The following is an 18,285-nucleotide window of genomic DNA, read 5'->3' as shown; positions in this document are numbered from 1 at the left end:
AGCTCAACAGCGCAAGACGGGCGTCTTAGCTAACTCTGCGCCGGAATCACGGTGACAGTATGACAGAATTTGAAAATGCCACCGCAGTTCCACACTCTTCTTGCCAAAACGGTGTAGAACTAGCATGGGCTGAGACTATTTGGCTTCACCAAATAAGACGTAGCATTTACAAAATATTTTTTATGTCGAGTGAAGAGAAACTATGGAAATAGCGCGTGATGATTAATCTGTGCATTGTGATATAAAGCTGACAGCTATTAAGATTACACTTTTGTACATGGTTGCCGATTTCAGTCATCAGTATTGCCATTTGGTTCATATACATATTCAGGTTTCATTTTTGTTTTTTTGTCTGATCGAAAATAACGTTTACAAATGTATTATCTACAGCGTCCAAACTGTCAGGAATATTTAATTTTTACTGACATATCTATAAGCTACATGAGTGTTACAATTATAATCGTCACAATCAATCGATCACGCCATTTTCAAAATTTCAAATCCAATTCAAAATCAAACATGCTATTGGCTCTAATGCTTCAGCTTCTGTGTTTGCCCGTGTGTGTGTGTGTTGAAATTAATAAATCAAAGCTGTATTTTTCTCATATTCTCCTTTAACGCTTGTATGATTGAACTTAATAATATATCACCTAAAGACGTATGTAGAAGTAAATTTTAATGTATAAACAACATACTTTGTGTGAATATTATCGAGCATTTTAATTTAGGACTTTAGGACCCACCTTGGACCAGAACCTTGTCAAAATAACATGTTCTTTTGTCACTGTAACTAGATTCAAGTGATCCATGAACAAATACTTAGGATTTGTAATAAGATTAGTTGTGGTAAGAGAATTACTGAGGCAAAAGAAACCCTTAGGATACCCCATAGTGTTTCTCTTTTTTCTAGCAAAATAAACTGTTTTTCTGACCCCAACGGACCTTACCTTTTATATTAGACAACAATTACTTTCCGTTTCTGCCTGAGTTTTGGATAGTGCCATTTGGCATTTCGTTCGCCATTGGTTAACAGTGGTGTTATTGAAAAAGTGGTATGCGCAGGCACCGACGAGGCGAGCGAGACGGCGGAGAAGCTGAGCACCCTGAACAGGAGGTGGCGCGAGCTGCAGCAGAAGGCGCGAGACCGCCAGGCCGAGCTCGAGGACGCGCTCAGGGAAGCCCAGAGGTTAGTTCAGGGACAAAGGACAACATTTAAACATTGTATATTTTAGCAAGCAAAGAGACTTTCAGAGGGGAACTATTGCACGCTATGAGGACACGTTTTATATAATGTGTATCTACATTAATGCCGTTGTACCTTGGGTTGGATGGCAGTCGGTTATTGGTCTTTTCTATCCAAGTCATTGTTATACGGTCGTACTAACTCACTGAATGTTTCAGCTTCAACGCGGAGATCGGCGACCTGCTGTCTTGGCTGTCGGAGGTGGACGGCGTCATCGCCGCCTCCAAGCCCGTCGGCGGTCTGCCCGAGACCGCCTCAGAACAGCTCGAGAGGTTCATGGTAAGAACTCTAATGATATTATGGCTAAGTCAAATCTTTTGATATCTGTAATTAATTCTATGTTGTATTCTGATTAACTTCCCAACCGTTACAAGGTTTTTCTTTATGTTATGTTAGGGATTTATGTCACGGAGTTTACTTAAGAGGCGACTTTACATTGAAATAAAAGGTATTGCATGCAAAATTAGTAACTCATTTTACACTAAATTGTTCAATTACAGACGTATTACCTACTACAGGACTTGTATGTATGTAATTGTGACTATATCGCCTTGTTACATCAACAGGAGGTGTACAATGAGATTGAAGCCAACCGACCGAAGGTGGAGGCCGTATTGCAACAAGGCCAAGAGTACCTGCGTCGGCAGGAGAAACCCAACCCCTCCAGCCAACTGCATCAAAACCTCAAAAACCTCAAGTCGCGATGGGACAATATCACTGCCAGGTAAATACCGACGCCAACGGATTAAGGATGGGAGCTGTGCTGCCACAAGGAAATTGTAACAGGCTGCAATTCCAACAACAATGAAACATGTATGAACCATCAATTCCCATCGCCTCGTGCAGTGGCTTTGAACTGCTGGTCCCTGGAAACACCATAAGTAGCCCGCGAATTTATAAACAGAACTATTGTGGCGCGAATTGTGGTGTTTGGCAAAAAAAAAATGTCAAAAGGTCCCTGACATGTTAAGAAGCTAACTTGGCTTTGATTTATTAACTATCTAATACAATGTTGGAGGTACTGAACACGCATTAGAACAACATCTAATTTATGTATTTTTTGTACAGAGCATCGGACAAGAAGATCAAGCTGGAGATCGCGCTGAAGGAGGCGACGGAGTTCCACGACGCGCTCCAGGCCTTCGTCGACTGGCTCACCGGCGCCGAGAAGACCCTCACCTCTGCCAAGCCCGTGTCCAGGGTTATGGAGACCTTGTTAGGTGGGTATTAGACAGGAGCTCGCTCTGACGGAGGCGACGGAGTTCCACGACACGCTGCAGGCCTTCGTTGACTGGCTCACCCTACGCCGGGAAGACCCTCACCTCTGCCAAGCCCTTGTCCAGGGCCTTTTGCCTATGAGACATTATAAAGAGAAGCCGCGTTAACCTTTTCCCACTAACGTTCAGACTTGTTCAATATAATTCGAATAAAATTAAACCTCCATAAAAAGTAAGGCATTTTACGATATTGACGCCGTGGAATTTCTCATTTAGGGTGATTATAGAGCTTAAATTAATGTCAAATATTTATTTTACATTTTTTTCTTTTCAACAGTTCAAATCGAGGAGCACAAATCGTTCCAAAAGGAAGTAGCGACGCACCGCGAGACCATGCTGCACCTGGACAAGAAGGGCACGCACCTGAAGTACTTCAGCCAGAAGCAGGACGTGATCCTCATCAAGAACCTGCTGGTGTCCGTGCAGCACCGCTGGGAGCGCGTCGTGGCCAAGTGCGCCGAGCGCACCCGGGCGCTCGACCACGGCGTCAAGGAGGCCAAGGAGTTCAGCGACATGTGGTCAGTACTGCAGCCTCTTATAGTACCTCAGCCAGCAGCAGGACGTGATCCTCATCAAGACCCTGCTGGTGTCCGTGCAGCACCGCTGGGAGCGCGTCGTGGCCAAGTGCGCCGAGCGCACCCGGGCGCTCGACCACGGCGTCAAGGAGGCCAAGGAGTTCAGCGACATGTGGTCAGTACTGCAGCCTCTTATAGTACCTCAGCCAGCAGCAGGACGTGATCCTCATCAAGAACCTGCTGGTGTCCGTGCAGCACCGCTGGGAGCGCGTCGTGGCCAAGTGCGCCGAGCGCACCCGGGCGCTCGACCACGGCGTCAAGGAGGCCAAGGAGTTCAGCGACATGTGGTCAGTACTGCAGCCTCTTATAGTACCTCAGCCAGCAGCAGGACGTGATCCTCATCAAGAACCTGCTGGTGTCCGTGCAGCACCGCTGGGAGCGCGTCGTGGCCAAGTGCGCCGAGCGCACCCGGGCGCTCGACCACGGCGTCAAGGAGGCCAAGGAGTTCAGCGACATGTGGTCAGTACTGCAGCCTCTTATAGTACCTCAGCCAGCAGCAGGACGTGATCCTCATCAAGAACCTGCTGGTGTCCGTGCAGCACCGCTGGGAGCGCGTCGTGGCCAAGTGCGCCGAGCGCACCCGGGCGCTCGACCACGGCGTCAAGGAGGCCAAGGAGTTCAGCGACATGTGGTCAGTACTGCAGCCTCTTATAGTACCTCAGCCAGCAGCAGGACGTGATCCTCATCAAGAACCTGCTGGTGTAAGTGCAGCACCGCTGGGAGCGCGTCGTGGCCAAGTGCGCCGAGCGCACCCGGGCGCTCGACCACGGCGTCAAGGAGGCCAAGGAGTTCAGCGACATGTGGTCAGTACTGCAGCCTCTTATAGTACCTCAGCCAGCAGCAGGACGTGATCCTCATCAAGAACCTGCTGGTGTCCGTGCAGCACCGCTGGGAGCGCGTCGTGGCCAAGTGCGCCGAGCGCACCCGGGCGCTCGACCACGGCGTCAAGGAGGCCAAGGAGTTCAGCGACATGTGGTCAGTACTGCAGCCTCTTATAGTACCTCAGCCAGCAGCAGGACGTGATCCTCATCAAGAACCTGCTGGTGTCCGTGCAGCACCGCTGGGAGCGCGTCGTGGCCAAGTGCGCCGAGCGCACCCGGGCGCTCGACCACGGCGTCAAGGAGGCCAAGGAGTTCAGCGACATGTGGTCAGTACTGCAGCCTCTTATAGTACCTCAGCCAGCAGCAGGACGTGATCCTCATCAAGAACCTGCTGGTGTCCGTGCAGCACCGCTGGGAGCGCGTCGTGGCCAAGTGCGCCGAGCGCACCCGGGCGCTCGACCACGGCGTCAAGGAGGCCAAGGAGTTCAGCGACATGTGGTCAGTACTGCAGCCTCTTATAGTACCTCAGCCAGCAGCAGGACGTGATCCTCATCAAGAACCTGCTGGTGTCCGTGCAGCACCGCTGGGAGCGCGTCGTGGCCAAGTGCGCCGAGCGCACCCGGGCGCTCGACCACGGCGTCAAGGAGGCCAAGGAGTTCAGCGACATGTGGTCAGTACTGCAGCCTCTTATAGTACCTCAGCCAGCAGCAGGACGTGATCCTCATCAAGAACCTGCTGGTGTAAGTGCAGCACCGCTGGGAGCGCGTCGTGGCCAAGTGCGCCGAGCGCACCCGGGCGCTCGACCACGGCGTCAAGGAGGCCAAGGAGTTCAGCGACATGTGGTCAGTACTGCAGCCTCTTATAGTACCTCAGCCAGCAGCAGGACGTGATCCTCATCAAGAACCTGCTGGTGTCCGTGCAGCACCGCTGGGAGCGCGTCGTGGCCAAGTGCGCCGAGCGCACCCGGGCGCTCGACCACGGCGTCAAGGAGGCCAAGGAGTTCAGCGACATGTGGTCAGTACTGCAGCCTCTTATAGTACCTCAGCCAGCAGCAGGACGTGATCCTCATCAAGAACCTGCTGGTGTCCGTGCAGCACCGCTGGGAGCGCGTCGTGGCCAAGTGCGCCGAGCGCACCCGGGCGCTCGACCACGGCGTCAAGGAGGCCAAGGAGTTCAGCGACATGTGGTCAGTACTGCAGCCTCTTATAGTACCTCAGCCAGCAGCAGGACGTGATCCTCATCAAGAACCTGCTGGTGTCCGTGCAGCACCGCTGGGAGCGCGTCGTGGCCAAGTGCGCCCAGCGCCGGGCAAAGCAATGCTTTTTATAACTATTTGTTTTAGCCAAAAAACGTCACCATGAACAGTCCGTAAGTCGTCAGTGCAACTGGTCATAATCCAGATAAATTACTACAAATAGATAGCAAAAGTAGCTGTTCTCAAAAGTAATTTACTAATGACATTTGAGGAAAACTGAAAATATTGTAAGAATAAATGCCATTCCATTAGAATATGAGCAAGAATGTCCTGACTTACTTCTTCTTACTTCTATGTTACGTTAGCTTGTTATTTTGTATTTATATACATGAGTATTTATTGGTAATGTGTTCTCACAGGAACAACCTGATGAACTGGCTCAACGATACCGACAAACAGCTAGACGATCTCAACTCAGAGACCACCGTCAACGACCCGGAGAAGATCAAACAGAGGTAAAAATTTCCATCTATTCCTGCATCACTACTAGTCTGCCTGAACAATTTGAACCCTTACTGCATTATATAGCCAAAGAAAACTTCCAAATGTAACACTAGAATAGATGAAATGATAGCCTAAATTATAATACATCATTCCTTGCAAAATGTACCTAAATACGTTTGGATAAAGTGTAATATATCTGATACACCGTGACCCCTCAGACTGTCGAAGCACCGCGAGTTCCAAAAGGCGCTGGCGGCCAAGCAGCCCGTGTACGACCAGACGCAGAAGGTCGGCAAGACGCTCAAGGACAAGGCGCCCAAGACCGACGAGCCCACGCTGCGCACCATGCTGCAGGACCTCAAGACCAAGTGGACCACCGTCTGCTCGAAGGCCGTCGACCGGTGAGTTTGAATAACCAGTCTTAAGATTTAGTATGCTCACCTTTTTTGGTAGGACAACACGACACTACGAAAGAATGCATCTGTGTTCAAAGTAAACGTATCTTGCACTTTTTTTTTCCCTTACAACTGAAACATTTATTACAAGCACTAATTTGGCAATAATAAGGTACTTGAAATATTATTTGTAGTATGAATGGGGGCGGGTTTAGGGTCGGGAACGCGCATGTGACTCCTCTGGAGTTGCAGGCGTACATAGGCTACGGAGACTGCTTACCATCAGGCGGGCCGTATGCTTGTTTGCCACCGACGTAGTATAAAATAATAATATAATAATGGCTTTTCCTTTGTTTAGTCTGAGTATTTTTTTCTCAACAATAATTCAGCGTAGGTACTCTTTGGGCTGAAATATTAGGAATTTCTCAATGAAAATTTAATTCAATTAACATGAAGATAAAATCATGTCTCGATTTTACACCGTGCCACTTGACGCCCTTTTAACTGTGATATACCCCAACAGACAACGCAAGCTGGAAGAGGCGCTGCTGTACTCCGGGCAGTTCAAAGACGCGATGTCTGCGCTGCTGGAGTGGCTGAAGAAGCAGCAGACCAAGCTGGCCGCCGACTCGCCCGTGCACGGCGACCTCGACACCGTCATGGCGCTCATTGAGCAGCATAAGGTTCATATCTACTACGTTGCAGTAAAGGACGTTAATATGCCTGTTAACTTCTGTATACTCTGAATAGGCTGATACCTTGTATCAAATGTCATGTGTAATGGCCAGTCTTCTGCTCCTCGGATTCATTTTAAACTTAACGCATAAGCAAAAATTTAAAATTCTGCAAAAAATTTATCTCATTGTCCGACAAAAGCCAAAGAAACTAGAGTATTACAACTATTCTTACTTTTGCAGCAATTCGAGGAAGATTTCCACTCTCGCGAACAACAAATGCAGTCTGTACTGAAGACCGGAAAAGATCTGGAAGCCACGGTAAGCTAATACATCCATATCTACTGTAATTCAATAATCATAGCCTACAAATACTTATGGCAGTAGCCGAGACATGAATACCAAAGAATATTTAATGGTACATCACTTATAAACATAAACCTTAGCCGAATATTAACTATCTTGGTTTTGTCAGGTGCCGCGCGAAGACGCGAGCAGCATCCGTCAGCAGTGCAGCGAACTGAAGCAGGCTTGGGATTCCGTCCAAAGCTTAAGCGAGAAGAAAGCACACCGACTAGAATCTGCACTCAAGGAGGTAAAAAAAAAGAGCACTGTGCTCTTGTTGGTCATAATCACAATGTACAACTACTTGTTGTCAATACGACTCCTTCTTTCATCTCATATTTTATGTGAACGTGAACGCCATTGACAATAACTTTTTCTCCAAATCCCAAAAGATACTTAAACATCTCATGCATTAAGTCTTCTAGTATTAACATTGTGTGAACGATGGAGTTCTTGTAGTAATAATATTTGGTTTACAGGCTGAGAAACTCCACAAATCCGTAAACATGCTCCTCGAATGGCTCTCCGACGCCGAGACCAAGCTGCGCTTCTCCGGACAACTGCCGGAGGGCGACCAGGAAACACAACAGCAGATACGAGACCACGAGCGGTTCATCCGAGAACTCAAGGAGAAGCAGCGCGACAAGGACGACACCATCACGCTGGCCCACTCTATCTTGGGCAAGGCGCATCCTGACGCGGTGACGGTCATCAAACACTGGATCACCATCATACAAAGCCGGTGGGATGAGGTGAGTTCATACAATCATCACAGGCCTTTGCGTCTATTGCAGACGATTTAAGCATTGCTGTTTAGACAACGGGTTTGGTGACTGTGGAAGCCGATGCGTGAGCGGCACGACCTCCCACATTTTTGGCAGAGAAAGCTCATGCCACCTGAGGTACCAGTCCCGGTTTGCTTTCTGCGACACCTTCTGCTATCCAACGCATTAAAGGCTTGGTCGCATAGCCTTCTCCCCTCCACAACATGCTTGCGAAATCCATCACGGTCTTCAGCTAAGGTTTCCCAGGCATGGTGGTCGATTTCAAATGCTGACATGTCTCGCTTAACACAGTCAGTTCATACAATATGCAACACTAAGCCTAATATCCAAGACCTAAATCGTCGATGTAGCTCGAGATGAGCTGGACTCTTTGAAAGAGGCCAGACATAATATAAAATCCTTTACCTTGGCATAAATCAGTAGGTAGTGCATTTCACTGCTAATCTTTAATGTCCTTTAATTATCAAATCAATTATTATCATAAGATAGTTTACTATCTCCTGATATAACTTCTGTTTTTGAGTCGTAATTTTGTCATTAACATAATAGTTATGTAATGGGCAAGTTTGTGTTTATATTGTGAAACATGAGTGAAAAGGTGAAAACCCGTAAAACAATGGTGTCAATTATGCCTGTTATACGGATTTTTAGCAGGGTTACTCCGGGACAGGTAAAACTTTAATTTAACTACAAAGTACATGCTTTGTTTAATAATATTTTGCATATAAGAATCTCGTGATCTGAGCAATTTTCGATCGAAACTTGCAAGGTGATTTTAGATTTGAATGAAAATAAAAACGTCCATGCTCTTAGCTATCTATTTGGCGTTGTGGCTGACAATTTTAGGACAGATTTTATTGGTTAGTCGTCGATGGGACGAGATATTCCACCGTGGGCTATGGATGCCTATGTTTCGTAAAAACTGTTCGTTCATGTTTTCTGTGTCCCAGGTGTGGCAATGGGCGATGCAGCGCGGCGGCAAGCTGGAGACGCACATGCAGAGCCTCAAGGACCTGGATTCCGTGCTGGAAGAGCTGCTGCAGTGGCTCATGGGACTCGAAAACACCCTGCTCTGTAAGTATTATGCTAGTCCTGAAGGAACTGGATCGGGTAGATATTGATGACGGCCCGATGTGTCTAATCACACTAGGCTGGATACTGCATGGCTTTTTAAGGCTGCCAAGACTACAGGTTTTTAGTGCGGAATCATCCATTCGATTGCCCTTTTAAAATTGTCATTTAGTCGGCGCAGTATGTTTTTTTCTTTCATACCTACCTCTCTTTCGTTCGTCATCTAATCATTTATATAGTTTTAATTGCGCGGACTTTACTAAAACCTAAAGCTGCCGTTTTCAAATGGCTCCAATTCGATTTTGCTCATATTTTTGATACTATTTTACAAAACTAGACTGTGTTATGCATTTTAGTCTATATTTCCTGTTTCCATGTCCAGTCCTCCTCTTTAAAAACATCTAGGCAGACATGTTGTGTGTCATGAGTAAGACACCCACTAACACTCAGAAATTGAAATAAAATGTAATCTTGTCCTCTAGCACTGGAAGCGGAGCCCCTGCCGGAATCCATCGAGCTGCTGGAGGGCCTCATCGAGGACCACAAGGAGCTCATGGAGCACACGCAGAAGAGGCAGAACGAGGTCGACCGCGTCTGCAAGGCCTACCAGGTACGTTGGGAAATGGAGCTTAAGGTGTGTATGTGTTCCGGCATCTCTTGTCTCTGAGGATCATGGACATTTCAAGATAGCAAAATCTTCACTAATGTGAAGTAGAATTTTTGTCGTGTGACAGTGAACGCGTTTCAAGTGACCTAAAGTGTTTATGGACCCTAAATGTAGTTTTATTATCAAGGATAAACGAGAACTACTTGCTATCGTGGATGAAAGCCAAGATTCTGTCTACCTGGATACTCAATTTTTCACATAAAACTAAAATTTAGCCAACGACGAGTTAAGAGCAAGTGCTCTTCAACAAAATGTAATTGTACCAACCATTTGCAGGTCAAGAGTCAAAGCCAAGGAAGGGAGTCGACACCACGCAAGGTTTCGGCGAAGTCCGCTGTCAAGGGTGCACCTGGGTTCGTATACAACAAAACCTGTCCAAGACCAATTCACCAGTGGACTGCCATTGTAGATTCCTTTTTCATCAACAGATTATTTCTCATCACCTTTCAAACCGATTTGAATTTTGATTTTAGTAGGCGAAAAGTGATCTTCAACTGTTTCTGTTAAATACTGGTATAATCGCGATAATTTAAATACATCTTAATGTCCACTTGTGCTTTGATCGAACGTGTATGTTCCTCCTGTATTGTCAATTTTATGTTCCATTATTTCATTTGTCGTTCCGTCTCTTTCACGTTCACGCACGCCGCCATTGTGACGTCATTGCATGGTGTGACGCTTCACTCGTGTTGTCTCGGTGTACACGCACACAGGCGCGGATCGCAGCATGACCTGAACAGGGAACGATCGGTGTCGCCCGACTATTACGGCTCTAGGCGGTACAGGTGTGTTTTTTATTTGTTTCCCTTTTTTTGTGATTAAAATTTTCCTTTTCGATTTTTATTCTTTAATTGTGTGATTTCTATTCAAGGCCAATATTTAGACAATCACCTACTATTTAAAAAACAATTTATTTAAAAAAAAATCTTGTTTTAATGATTCACAATTTTTATTAGTATCTGAGCTTATCTGTAAATGTGTTGTTGTATTGTGATTTTTCATGGTGTAAATAACAATCATGTGCCTAATGTCATTATTTCCACATCAGAAAAAGGCATGATATTGGTCACTGTGTTAGATTTCCAAGTAGTCAACCAAGTTGAAAATAAAATCATGTCATTTTCTGACGCGGAAGCACACAACCTAACGCCGTCTCGCTTTAACACACATAAATGTCGCTTTTTGTCTCATCTCGTCACGCTGGGGGCAGGTCCAGGATTCACCCTCGAAGTAGGAGAGGAAGGTTTGAATTTGTTCTATTATTTTTTGTAGACTTTTTGTGTGTATTTTGTCTTTGAATGGCTTTTGTAGTTTGATTTTTATTTTGTTGACTCCCATAAAATTTAACGTTTTGATTATTTGATGATAATTTAATTTATTTTGTTTTGTATGGCTGGAGTTATACAGTCGATTTGAATAAGATAGGTAATTATTTCAGTCATGTTTTTAAAACTAAGTACGTATCTTTATTTCTGAGTTTCCTGTAAGTGAATTAACTACCTCTCTCGTCTACATTGGGTGATATTAATATATATTCCTGTACACATATCACATATATTCCGAATTTATGCATTTTGGGTATTATTTTAGCTTGTAGAAATAATGCTTGTTTTCATTGGTTGGGGCTTATTGCATGCTTTTAAAACAATTCGGGGCTGTCAATCAATAGAAAAACAAATCACCATAAAAATAAATTGCATTTTAAACTCAAAACAAAAAATATTGTTATACCAATGTATTGCACAAAATACTACTTGTCAAAAACTAACTTTCAAATAGACACACTTCATTACGACTACTTTTCTCATGGTAAAGGAAACCGCGAAACTCGTCCCTTCAGTAACACGAACTAACCGCCACGCCACGCCACTCACAAGCCTCACGACTAACCAATAACCTACGTTGTTGTCTACCTAACACGCATCCACCCTTGCCTGTTACAGCCGTACCTTATTGGAGCCCTTTAATCGATTATTCTATTATGAAATTTATTTACTCCATAAAATAATAAATGCTGGTCTTATAATGTTTAAAAATTGTCATGTGTGCAATAATCGTCGTCTGCCGAGTTGATCTTTATCAGTTTATAATACTACATATATTATATGAAAAAGTTCTATCAAACCAAATTGTTGCTATTACTTACCCACAGGCAGAACCACACCGCATATCACACGCGGTCGGTTATTGGTTAAGATTAAAAGTAACTAGTTTTTTTCCAAAAGTCATTCCTAATTGTTCCAAAATGTGTTCGTACTCATGTCGAATTAGTCGATACGTAGTAGACTGTTTCCCCATAACATAATGCCGTACCGCAACTAGGCACGTGCAAAGTCATAGTAAGCGATGTTCGACAAAGGACACAATAAGGTACACTGTCAGGGTTTTGTCAGTGTGGTATAAGTGTGTACAAATGTGCGTGTGCTGCAGTCGCGTGAGCCCGGGCCGCGAGACGCCCGACCGCAGCCTGCCGCACTACGGGCCGCGGTTCCCGCCGAGGGGCAGGTAAGGCATCACACACACACATACACGACGACAACAATACTACGAACAGGTGAGGCGTACACACTGACACACACACACGAAGAAAAACATCAGCAAAAAGTTTGATAATATTCGCAATATTCTAACTAATTTTGATTTGATGAACTGAAATTATTTTGGTTGAATCTATCCAAGTTCTCGATTTAATTCGCGCAATTAAATTCGCTGTGTCTACGCGCGTGTTTAAAAAATACCCTGGGTTCTTAAAATATTCCATGTAATTTCATAATAAAGGCCACTGTTACATCAAAGTGTGAAATTAAAAAAAAAACGATAGCGTATTTTATAACAGCTACGACGATAACATGGCTAAGTATATTTTTTTAAGCTTTTGGGGATGTTTGATCATGCTATTTGATAAAAACTTGCTTGGGTTTTATCATATAATCGTGTGTGTGACAGCCCTCGCTGGCATCGCTGCTATGAGTTTTTATGTTCAGCATTTAATGCTATTTAATTTTGACATATTTTGCACGTTTAAAAGTCAAAGCTGTTTTATTTTTTAATTACCATCATGATAGGTAATTTGCAATTTTTCATACCTACTAGTTATCAGTTCAGTGTAAGTTTAAGTCTGTTTAGGTTTGTATTTTATTGAAGAGAAAAATCGTTTTGTCTTGCATTTAGTGTTAAAATTTCAAAAAATACAAAATTAAGCCGAGAACATTACAACAGTCTTACTATCCGTTTACTTTCATGTTCGCGTAAAGTTCAAGTTAACTACAACTAAATTCCAAAAGTCATTACTCATCTAGTATCCAAAGTAAACTCACCCTTATGCACACGCAGCAAGGGCGCCGAGCCGGAGTTCCGTTCGCCGCGCGTGCGTCAACTGTGGGACAAGTGGCGCACCGTGTGGCTGCTGGCGTGGGAGCGCCAGCGCCGCCTGCACGAGCGCCTCGCGCACCTCAAGGAGCTGCAGCGCGTCTCCAACTTCAGCTGGGACGACTGGAGGAAGCGGGTACGAACTCCAACTCGTACTCAACGGGAACTACTGAAGAATTCCCATTGAAACTCAACTTCAAACCTCTTCCCTTCGAATATCGGGCAAGCAAAGAGAATCGAGGCTAAATTCTTAATTTAAGACTTCCTGGTTGTTTTTACCGGCAAATTAAGATCCGGGACACGTTATGCACACCGACTTTCTCTTTCTTAACCCATGTTAATAAAGAGAAAGATATAACCGGTTGTGTAAAGTCTACGTCATTTACAACATGTCCAAGTTTATGCAATAGAAAATTAGGTTAAGGTTAAATATTTCATTTAACAGTAGGTATTCTAGTGCACACTGCATGTGTACGTGATAAATGTTACAAAATTCTTTAACTTTTGTTTCCTGATAATATGGTTGTAAATTCAAGCTGCCAACCAGTTGACACAATTGTACATTTAAACGTGTAATATGAAAGTGAATCGTTTTCCCTTAGTTCCTGAAGTTCATGAACCACAAGAAGTCCCGCCTGACGGACCTGTTCCGCAAGATGGACAAGGACAACAACGGACTCATCCCGCGCAACGAGTTCATCGACGGCATCATCAACACCAGTCAGTATTGCCATTACCTTAACCATTTCAACGCCACACCTAGAGTGTCAGTTTGTTTCTTTGGCAGTCAAAAGATTAATTGTCACATTTAGCAGCTAAGGTTTAAACATGCTTAAAATTAGGCTTATTTCCTAGAGAGAATAATTTAATACCCGCGCTAGATTCAGATGCTCAGGAATCGGAATAATGTTGCATTGACATTTGAATCGAAATGACATCATCATCAAGCGTTTGTTGCGACTGACTAAATTCAGGTTAAATCTTAGTTTTTTTTTTGTAGTAACTACTTCAAAAAAAACTTACTTACTTAACTTCATCTCTTGAATCTAAGACGAATACATGTCCCTCATGGTGTAAATGTTAAAAAACAACGTAAGACAAATTAATACCCCCCTTGGGCCGAAGTTATCCTAATAAGTAATTTCAAACCATATAAAATGATGCCGAGAACATTACAACATTATTTCAGTCCGTTTACTTTCATGTGCGCGTAAAGTTAAAGTTAACTAAAAACTAAGTTCCAAAAATCATGAATCATGTAGTATCCAAACTAAAACCACCCTTATGCACATGCAGAAGTTATTTACGGGTGTAAAGTACTCAACACGCACTGACAGTCTGAAAGCTGTCACCTTTTCTATCCCGCGCCACAAATATTCTCTGGACCCAGTACTTCCAACATTACATCTGCAAAGCTGGTACTGACTGACCCACGAATCTTATGATGTTTATTTGTTGTACAGAATTCGACACATCCCGACTGGAAATGGGCGCCGTGGCCGACCTGTTCGACAGGAACGGCAGCGGACTCATCGACTGGGAGGAGTTCATCGCGGCGCTGCGGCCCGACTGGGTAAGATACACATTCTACTAATATTTAACAATGTCATATTTTCTCACATATCTAGTTCAATACCCACAAATATAAACCACACCGCATATTGCACGCGGTCGGTTCCACTTTCAAGGTCGGACCCTACTCTTTTTTCTTTATTTAGGATTACCAACTGATCTTACATGCTCTTAAATAAATAAATAAAATAAAATAATAAATAAATATTATACGACATTATTACACAAATTGACTAAGTCCCACAGTAAGCTCAAAATCTATATAACAATCAGGTCTGATGCTTATCTAATTATAGGTTACATAAGTGTCTTGTACAATCGGGGACATTCGCGGTGCGCCACCTTAAGGGCGAAACTGTTTTAACGTCTTGCAGGCGATGAGGCGATAACACAAAAGTGACAATATGGCACTCAAAAAAAGTGGGTGTCGTAAACAAAATGTTAACTCGGGTAAAGTTTATTGTCGTCCATTGTCTTTGTAGTGGCCGGCTTTTACAAACTAAGATAAGGATCCTAATTGGTTATCTTTATGGCGAGGCGAAGATTAGCCTAAACAACAACTAATAAACTGTCCTTACTACCTGTTGTTTGTCTCGTTACCTGCTTTTACCCTTTTCATTATTAAGATAAATAATTCTAAATGCATCGTAATTGGTTATCTCTATGGGAGGCGGAGTTTAGCTCGCTCGTAAGGATCGAGGCAAAAGCTTTCTGAACTGGTTCACCGCGAACATCCCCGATTGTACTTGTGAACAATAGTGAATATGCAGTAATCTTACGGTTAAATCAATTGGTACCAGTACATTACATCAACTAATGCTAGAACTTGACAAGTAAGATGATGTTAAATAGTCGATAACAATTATTAACTACTTATATACAAATATTTTACTGTAGTCGATACGTAGACTGTTATCCCACAACACAAGGCCGTACCGCAACAAAGCATATGCAAAGTCATAGTTAGCGATGTTTCTAAGAAAATATTACCAAACGATCGTCTTAAACTTACCCTTATTAAATGCAAGCACGAAATCGTGAACTCGGCCAATTATTAAAGTGGGTACTTATTAGTCCGTGATTTTAAAATAGTCAGATGTACCCTACATTAGCCCATAAATGATACCTGTATAAAACTTATTTTTGGCTTTTTAAAAGTGTTTGACACACATAATAAATAAATAAATAATAATGACGTAGGATTTTGGTATAGCTTAATATCTAAAATCTAGATTAAAGTTATCAATCGAGCCCGCGCTATCTAATCTCTCGAAGTGCGCGAATCGATCTGTTTGATGCCACAGTGCGGTTACAGCTTGTAGTGTCCTATGACATCTGACATTAGCTAAGGATTTATGCTGAGTGCACCTTATAAGTTACTTAATTTTCATGTAAGTACCCTGATGAGTACGAAACCGTGTGTAATATTGGCAATAAAATTATAAAATATTTTTCTACTTACGAGCTCGCGCAAATCTTTAAGGCTCGAGCTGCCAACGCGAAAGTAAGCCTTCTCTGGAATTTCTGGAAGTTATGAGTATTTAATCTTCATGTACTACCTTCATAACTACAACGAAACCGTGTGTAAATTTGACAGTAAAATTATAAAATATTTTTCTACTTACGAGCTCGCGCAAATCAAAGAGCATATAATCACTACGTTTGCGCAAATCTTTAAGGTTCGAGTTGTCAATGCGAAAGTAAGTCTTCTCTGAAATTTCTGGGTGCCTATTATTTGGCTACAATTTTCAATCTATTGGCATTGAAATATGATATATTTTACCTTGGGCCGTAATTCTAGGTAGATACTGTGAATAGCGAAGCTAAGTTGAGCATTATCCGCAGGTGGAGAGGCGCGGGCCGCCGACGGACGCCGACAAGATCCACGACGAGGTGAAGCGGCTGGTGATGCTGTGCACGTGCCGGCAGAAGTTCCGCGTGTTCCAGGTCGGCGAGGGCAAGTACCGGGTGAGTGTCTTCTAAACTTTACATAATGTGTTGCAGACATTATATGTAGGTAAAGGCTGGATCAAGTTCTACTGCCACTCATTGCCGTAGCGAATTATGTTGATCGGCAAGAAAAGAAATCTGGTGGCAACATTAAACACGTTGTCTTGGTAAACTGACATCAATCAATCATTGATTGTATAATATGTATTTTAACACATTCAGTGCCAGCGCGAGCTAGGCCCTACGACCGTAGTCAAATCTTCAATCAATCTTTCGGTTCAATCTTTCTTTTGGTCGAGTGAAACAGCCAAAAGTATAATCTCTCATGGAGAAAAAGTATTTATTTTCTGGGGAAGAATGCGAGAACTTAACTAAGTTGAGGTATTTGTTTTAGTTCGGCGACTCACAAAAGCTGCGCCTAGTGCGCATCCTGCGCTCCACCGTGATGGTGCGCGTGGGCGGCGGCTGGGTGGCGCTGGACGAGTTCCTCGTCAAGAACGACCCGTGCCGAGGTACGTGCCGCCCACTCGGGCCCGGGGTACAGCTGGCTCGTGGTTTCCGTGGCTGATCTTGATGATTCCTACTCCGCGACGAGTATACAAGTCTCATTGATGGACAGTATAAGAGGACGATAGTCCCCACGCTGCCTATTACAGATTGAAAAGTTGATGATGATTATCCTTGCTGTAATTGTAATTTTAAAGACAAGTGATCCGACACGCACTTTGTAGTGCTCCATACAAAACGTTGTACACGGAGCACTTGTGGGATCACTTGGGTCTTGTTTGAATTTAAATATAAAATTGTTTTTTCAAAAACTTACACTAATTGAGAATAACGCTTGACAACAGAAACGATTCAATTTAAATACAATTTCCGTTAATGTTGTTGCATTTAGCAATGGTAAGCCACGAACCATCTCGTAATAGACACAAAAATACTCATTCGCTACTCACTTTTACTTGCCGTCGCCATATATTAAATAATTTATTAACTATATGAAAATGGAAAATTGAAAGGTACCACCGGCAACGATAAGTAGAAGTGAAGTTTCCAAGTGATATTATTCTAGACATGTATAATCAATTTATTTCGAGTTTTACAGTAATCAAAGGTTTGACTAATCAGGTATCGCTCAAATAATTTCTTGACGATTTTTTTTATATCTTTTTTCAAATTATAACTTAAATATCAAGTCAAGAAAATGTATTTGAGGAAATGATTTAATTTTCAATATTTAGTCAGAAAACCTTTATTTCAAATTAAATTTCGTAATTTTGATTTGTTTGTATTCATGGCTAGTTAGTTAGGTTCTTAATTAAAAGGGAAGTAATTGCATAAATATGATCTGGCAAACCATTTTCGTCATTACAAAAGGGTGCGAAATTTAAAATTTGTAGATGCGTTTATTCTGGGTGCACTACATCTTTTATAATTACTTTTCATATATTATAGTTTGATATATCGTTATATTGAATAACGTAATAAATGGCATACTACCGTAATACCTAATTAACGACAAACATAATGTTATTATTGGTATAGCGGCCATAAGGTATATTTACACTTCGTCTAATATACTTTGCCATAATTATTACATACTATAGAGCATATTATTTGTTCTAACAAGTGCCATCACATAATTATTTGTGTGCCATAATGAGTGCATGACATAAATGGGTTAGGTTAGGTTGGAACTGCGACTCCGCACAAACGAATAACTGGGTCAAAATTGCTTTCGTTGTCTTGTTTTTTGTCCCCAAAAAAAAGGTGACGGAATGCAGCTTTTAGTATGAGATGAAATTTAGTTCATTATTTTTCATGTAAAATATAATGTATAGC

At 43.0% G+C, this 18,285-nt stretch overlaps 1 protein-coding gene across 1 annotated transcript in view; it reads left to right on the top strand.

Moving 5' to 3' along the window:
• LOC133530438 (microtubule-actin cross-linking factor 1, isoforms 1/2/3/4/5-like) overlaps positions 1–18,285 on the top strand; it is a 164,446-nt gene that overhangs the window by 135,347 nt on the left and 10,814 nt on the right. The window contains exons 77-98 of the mRNA XM_061868349.1: positions 1,063–1,186; positions 1,402–1,522; positions 1,810–1,967; positions 2,312–2,463; positions 2,798–3,038; positions 5,531–5,626; positions 5,834–6,016; positions 6,534–6,693; positions 6,928–7,005; positions 7,160–7,279; positions 7,509–7,781; positions 8,765–8,888; positions 9,368–9,495; positions 9,829–9,905; positions 10,266–10,337; positions 10,763–10,795; positions 11,983–12,057; positions 12,886–13,057; positions 13,524–13,641; positions 14,385–14,494; positions 16,339–16,461; positions 16,838–16,955. Coding sequence (XP_061724333.1) covers positions 1,063–1,186; positions 1,402–1,522; positions 1,810–1,967; positions 2,312–2,463; positions 2,798–3,038; positions 5,531–5,626; positions 5,834–6,016; positions 6,534–6,693; positions 6,928–7,005; positions 7,160–7,279; positions 7,509–7,781; positions 8,765–8,888; positions 9,368–9,495; positions 9,829–9,905; positions 10,266–10,337; positions 10,763–10,795; positions 11,983–12,057; positions 12,886–13,057; positions 13,524–13,641; positions 14,385–14,494; positions 16,339–16,461; positions 16,838–16,955 — 2,856 coding nt within the window. The remainder of the gene's footprint in view (positions 1–1,062; positions 1,187–1,401; positions 1,523–1,809; positions 1,968–2,311; positions 2,464–2,797; positions 3,039–5,530; positions 5,627–5,833; positions 6,017–6,533; positions 6,694–6,927; positions 7,006–7,159; positions 7,280–7,508; positions 7,782–8,764; positions 8,889–9,367; positions 9,496–9,828; positions 9,906–10,265; positions 10,338–10,762; positions 10,796–11,982; positions 12,058–12,885; positions 13,058–13,523; positions 13,642–14,384; positions 14,495–16,338; positions 16,462–16,837; positions 16,956–18,285) is intronic.

The sequence above is a fragment of the Cydia pomonella genome, chromosome 22 (assembly GCF_033807575.1).
Source record: "Cydia pomonella isolate Wapato2018A chromosome 22, ilCydPomo1, whole genome shotgun sequence".
Taxonomy (NCBI): Eukaryota; Metazoa; Arthropoda; class Insecta; order Lepidoptera; family Tortricidae; genus Cydia; species Cydia pomonella.
This window is presented reverse-complemented; position numbering and strand designations above follow the sequence as displayed.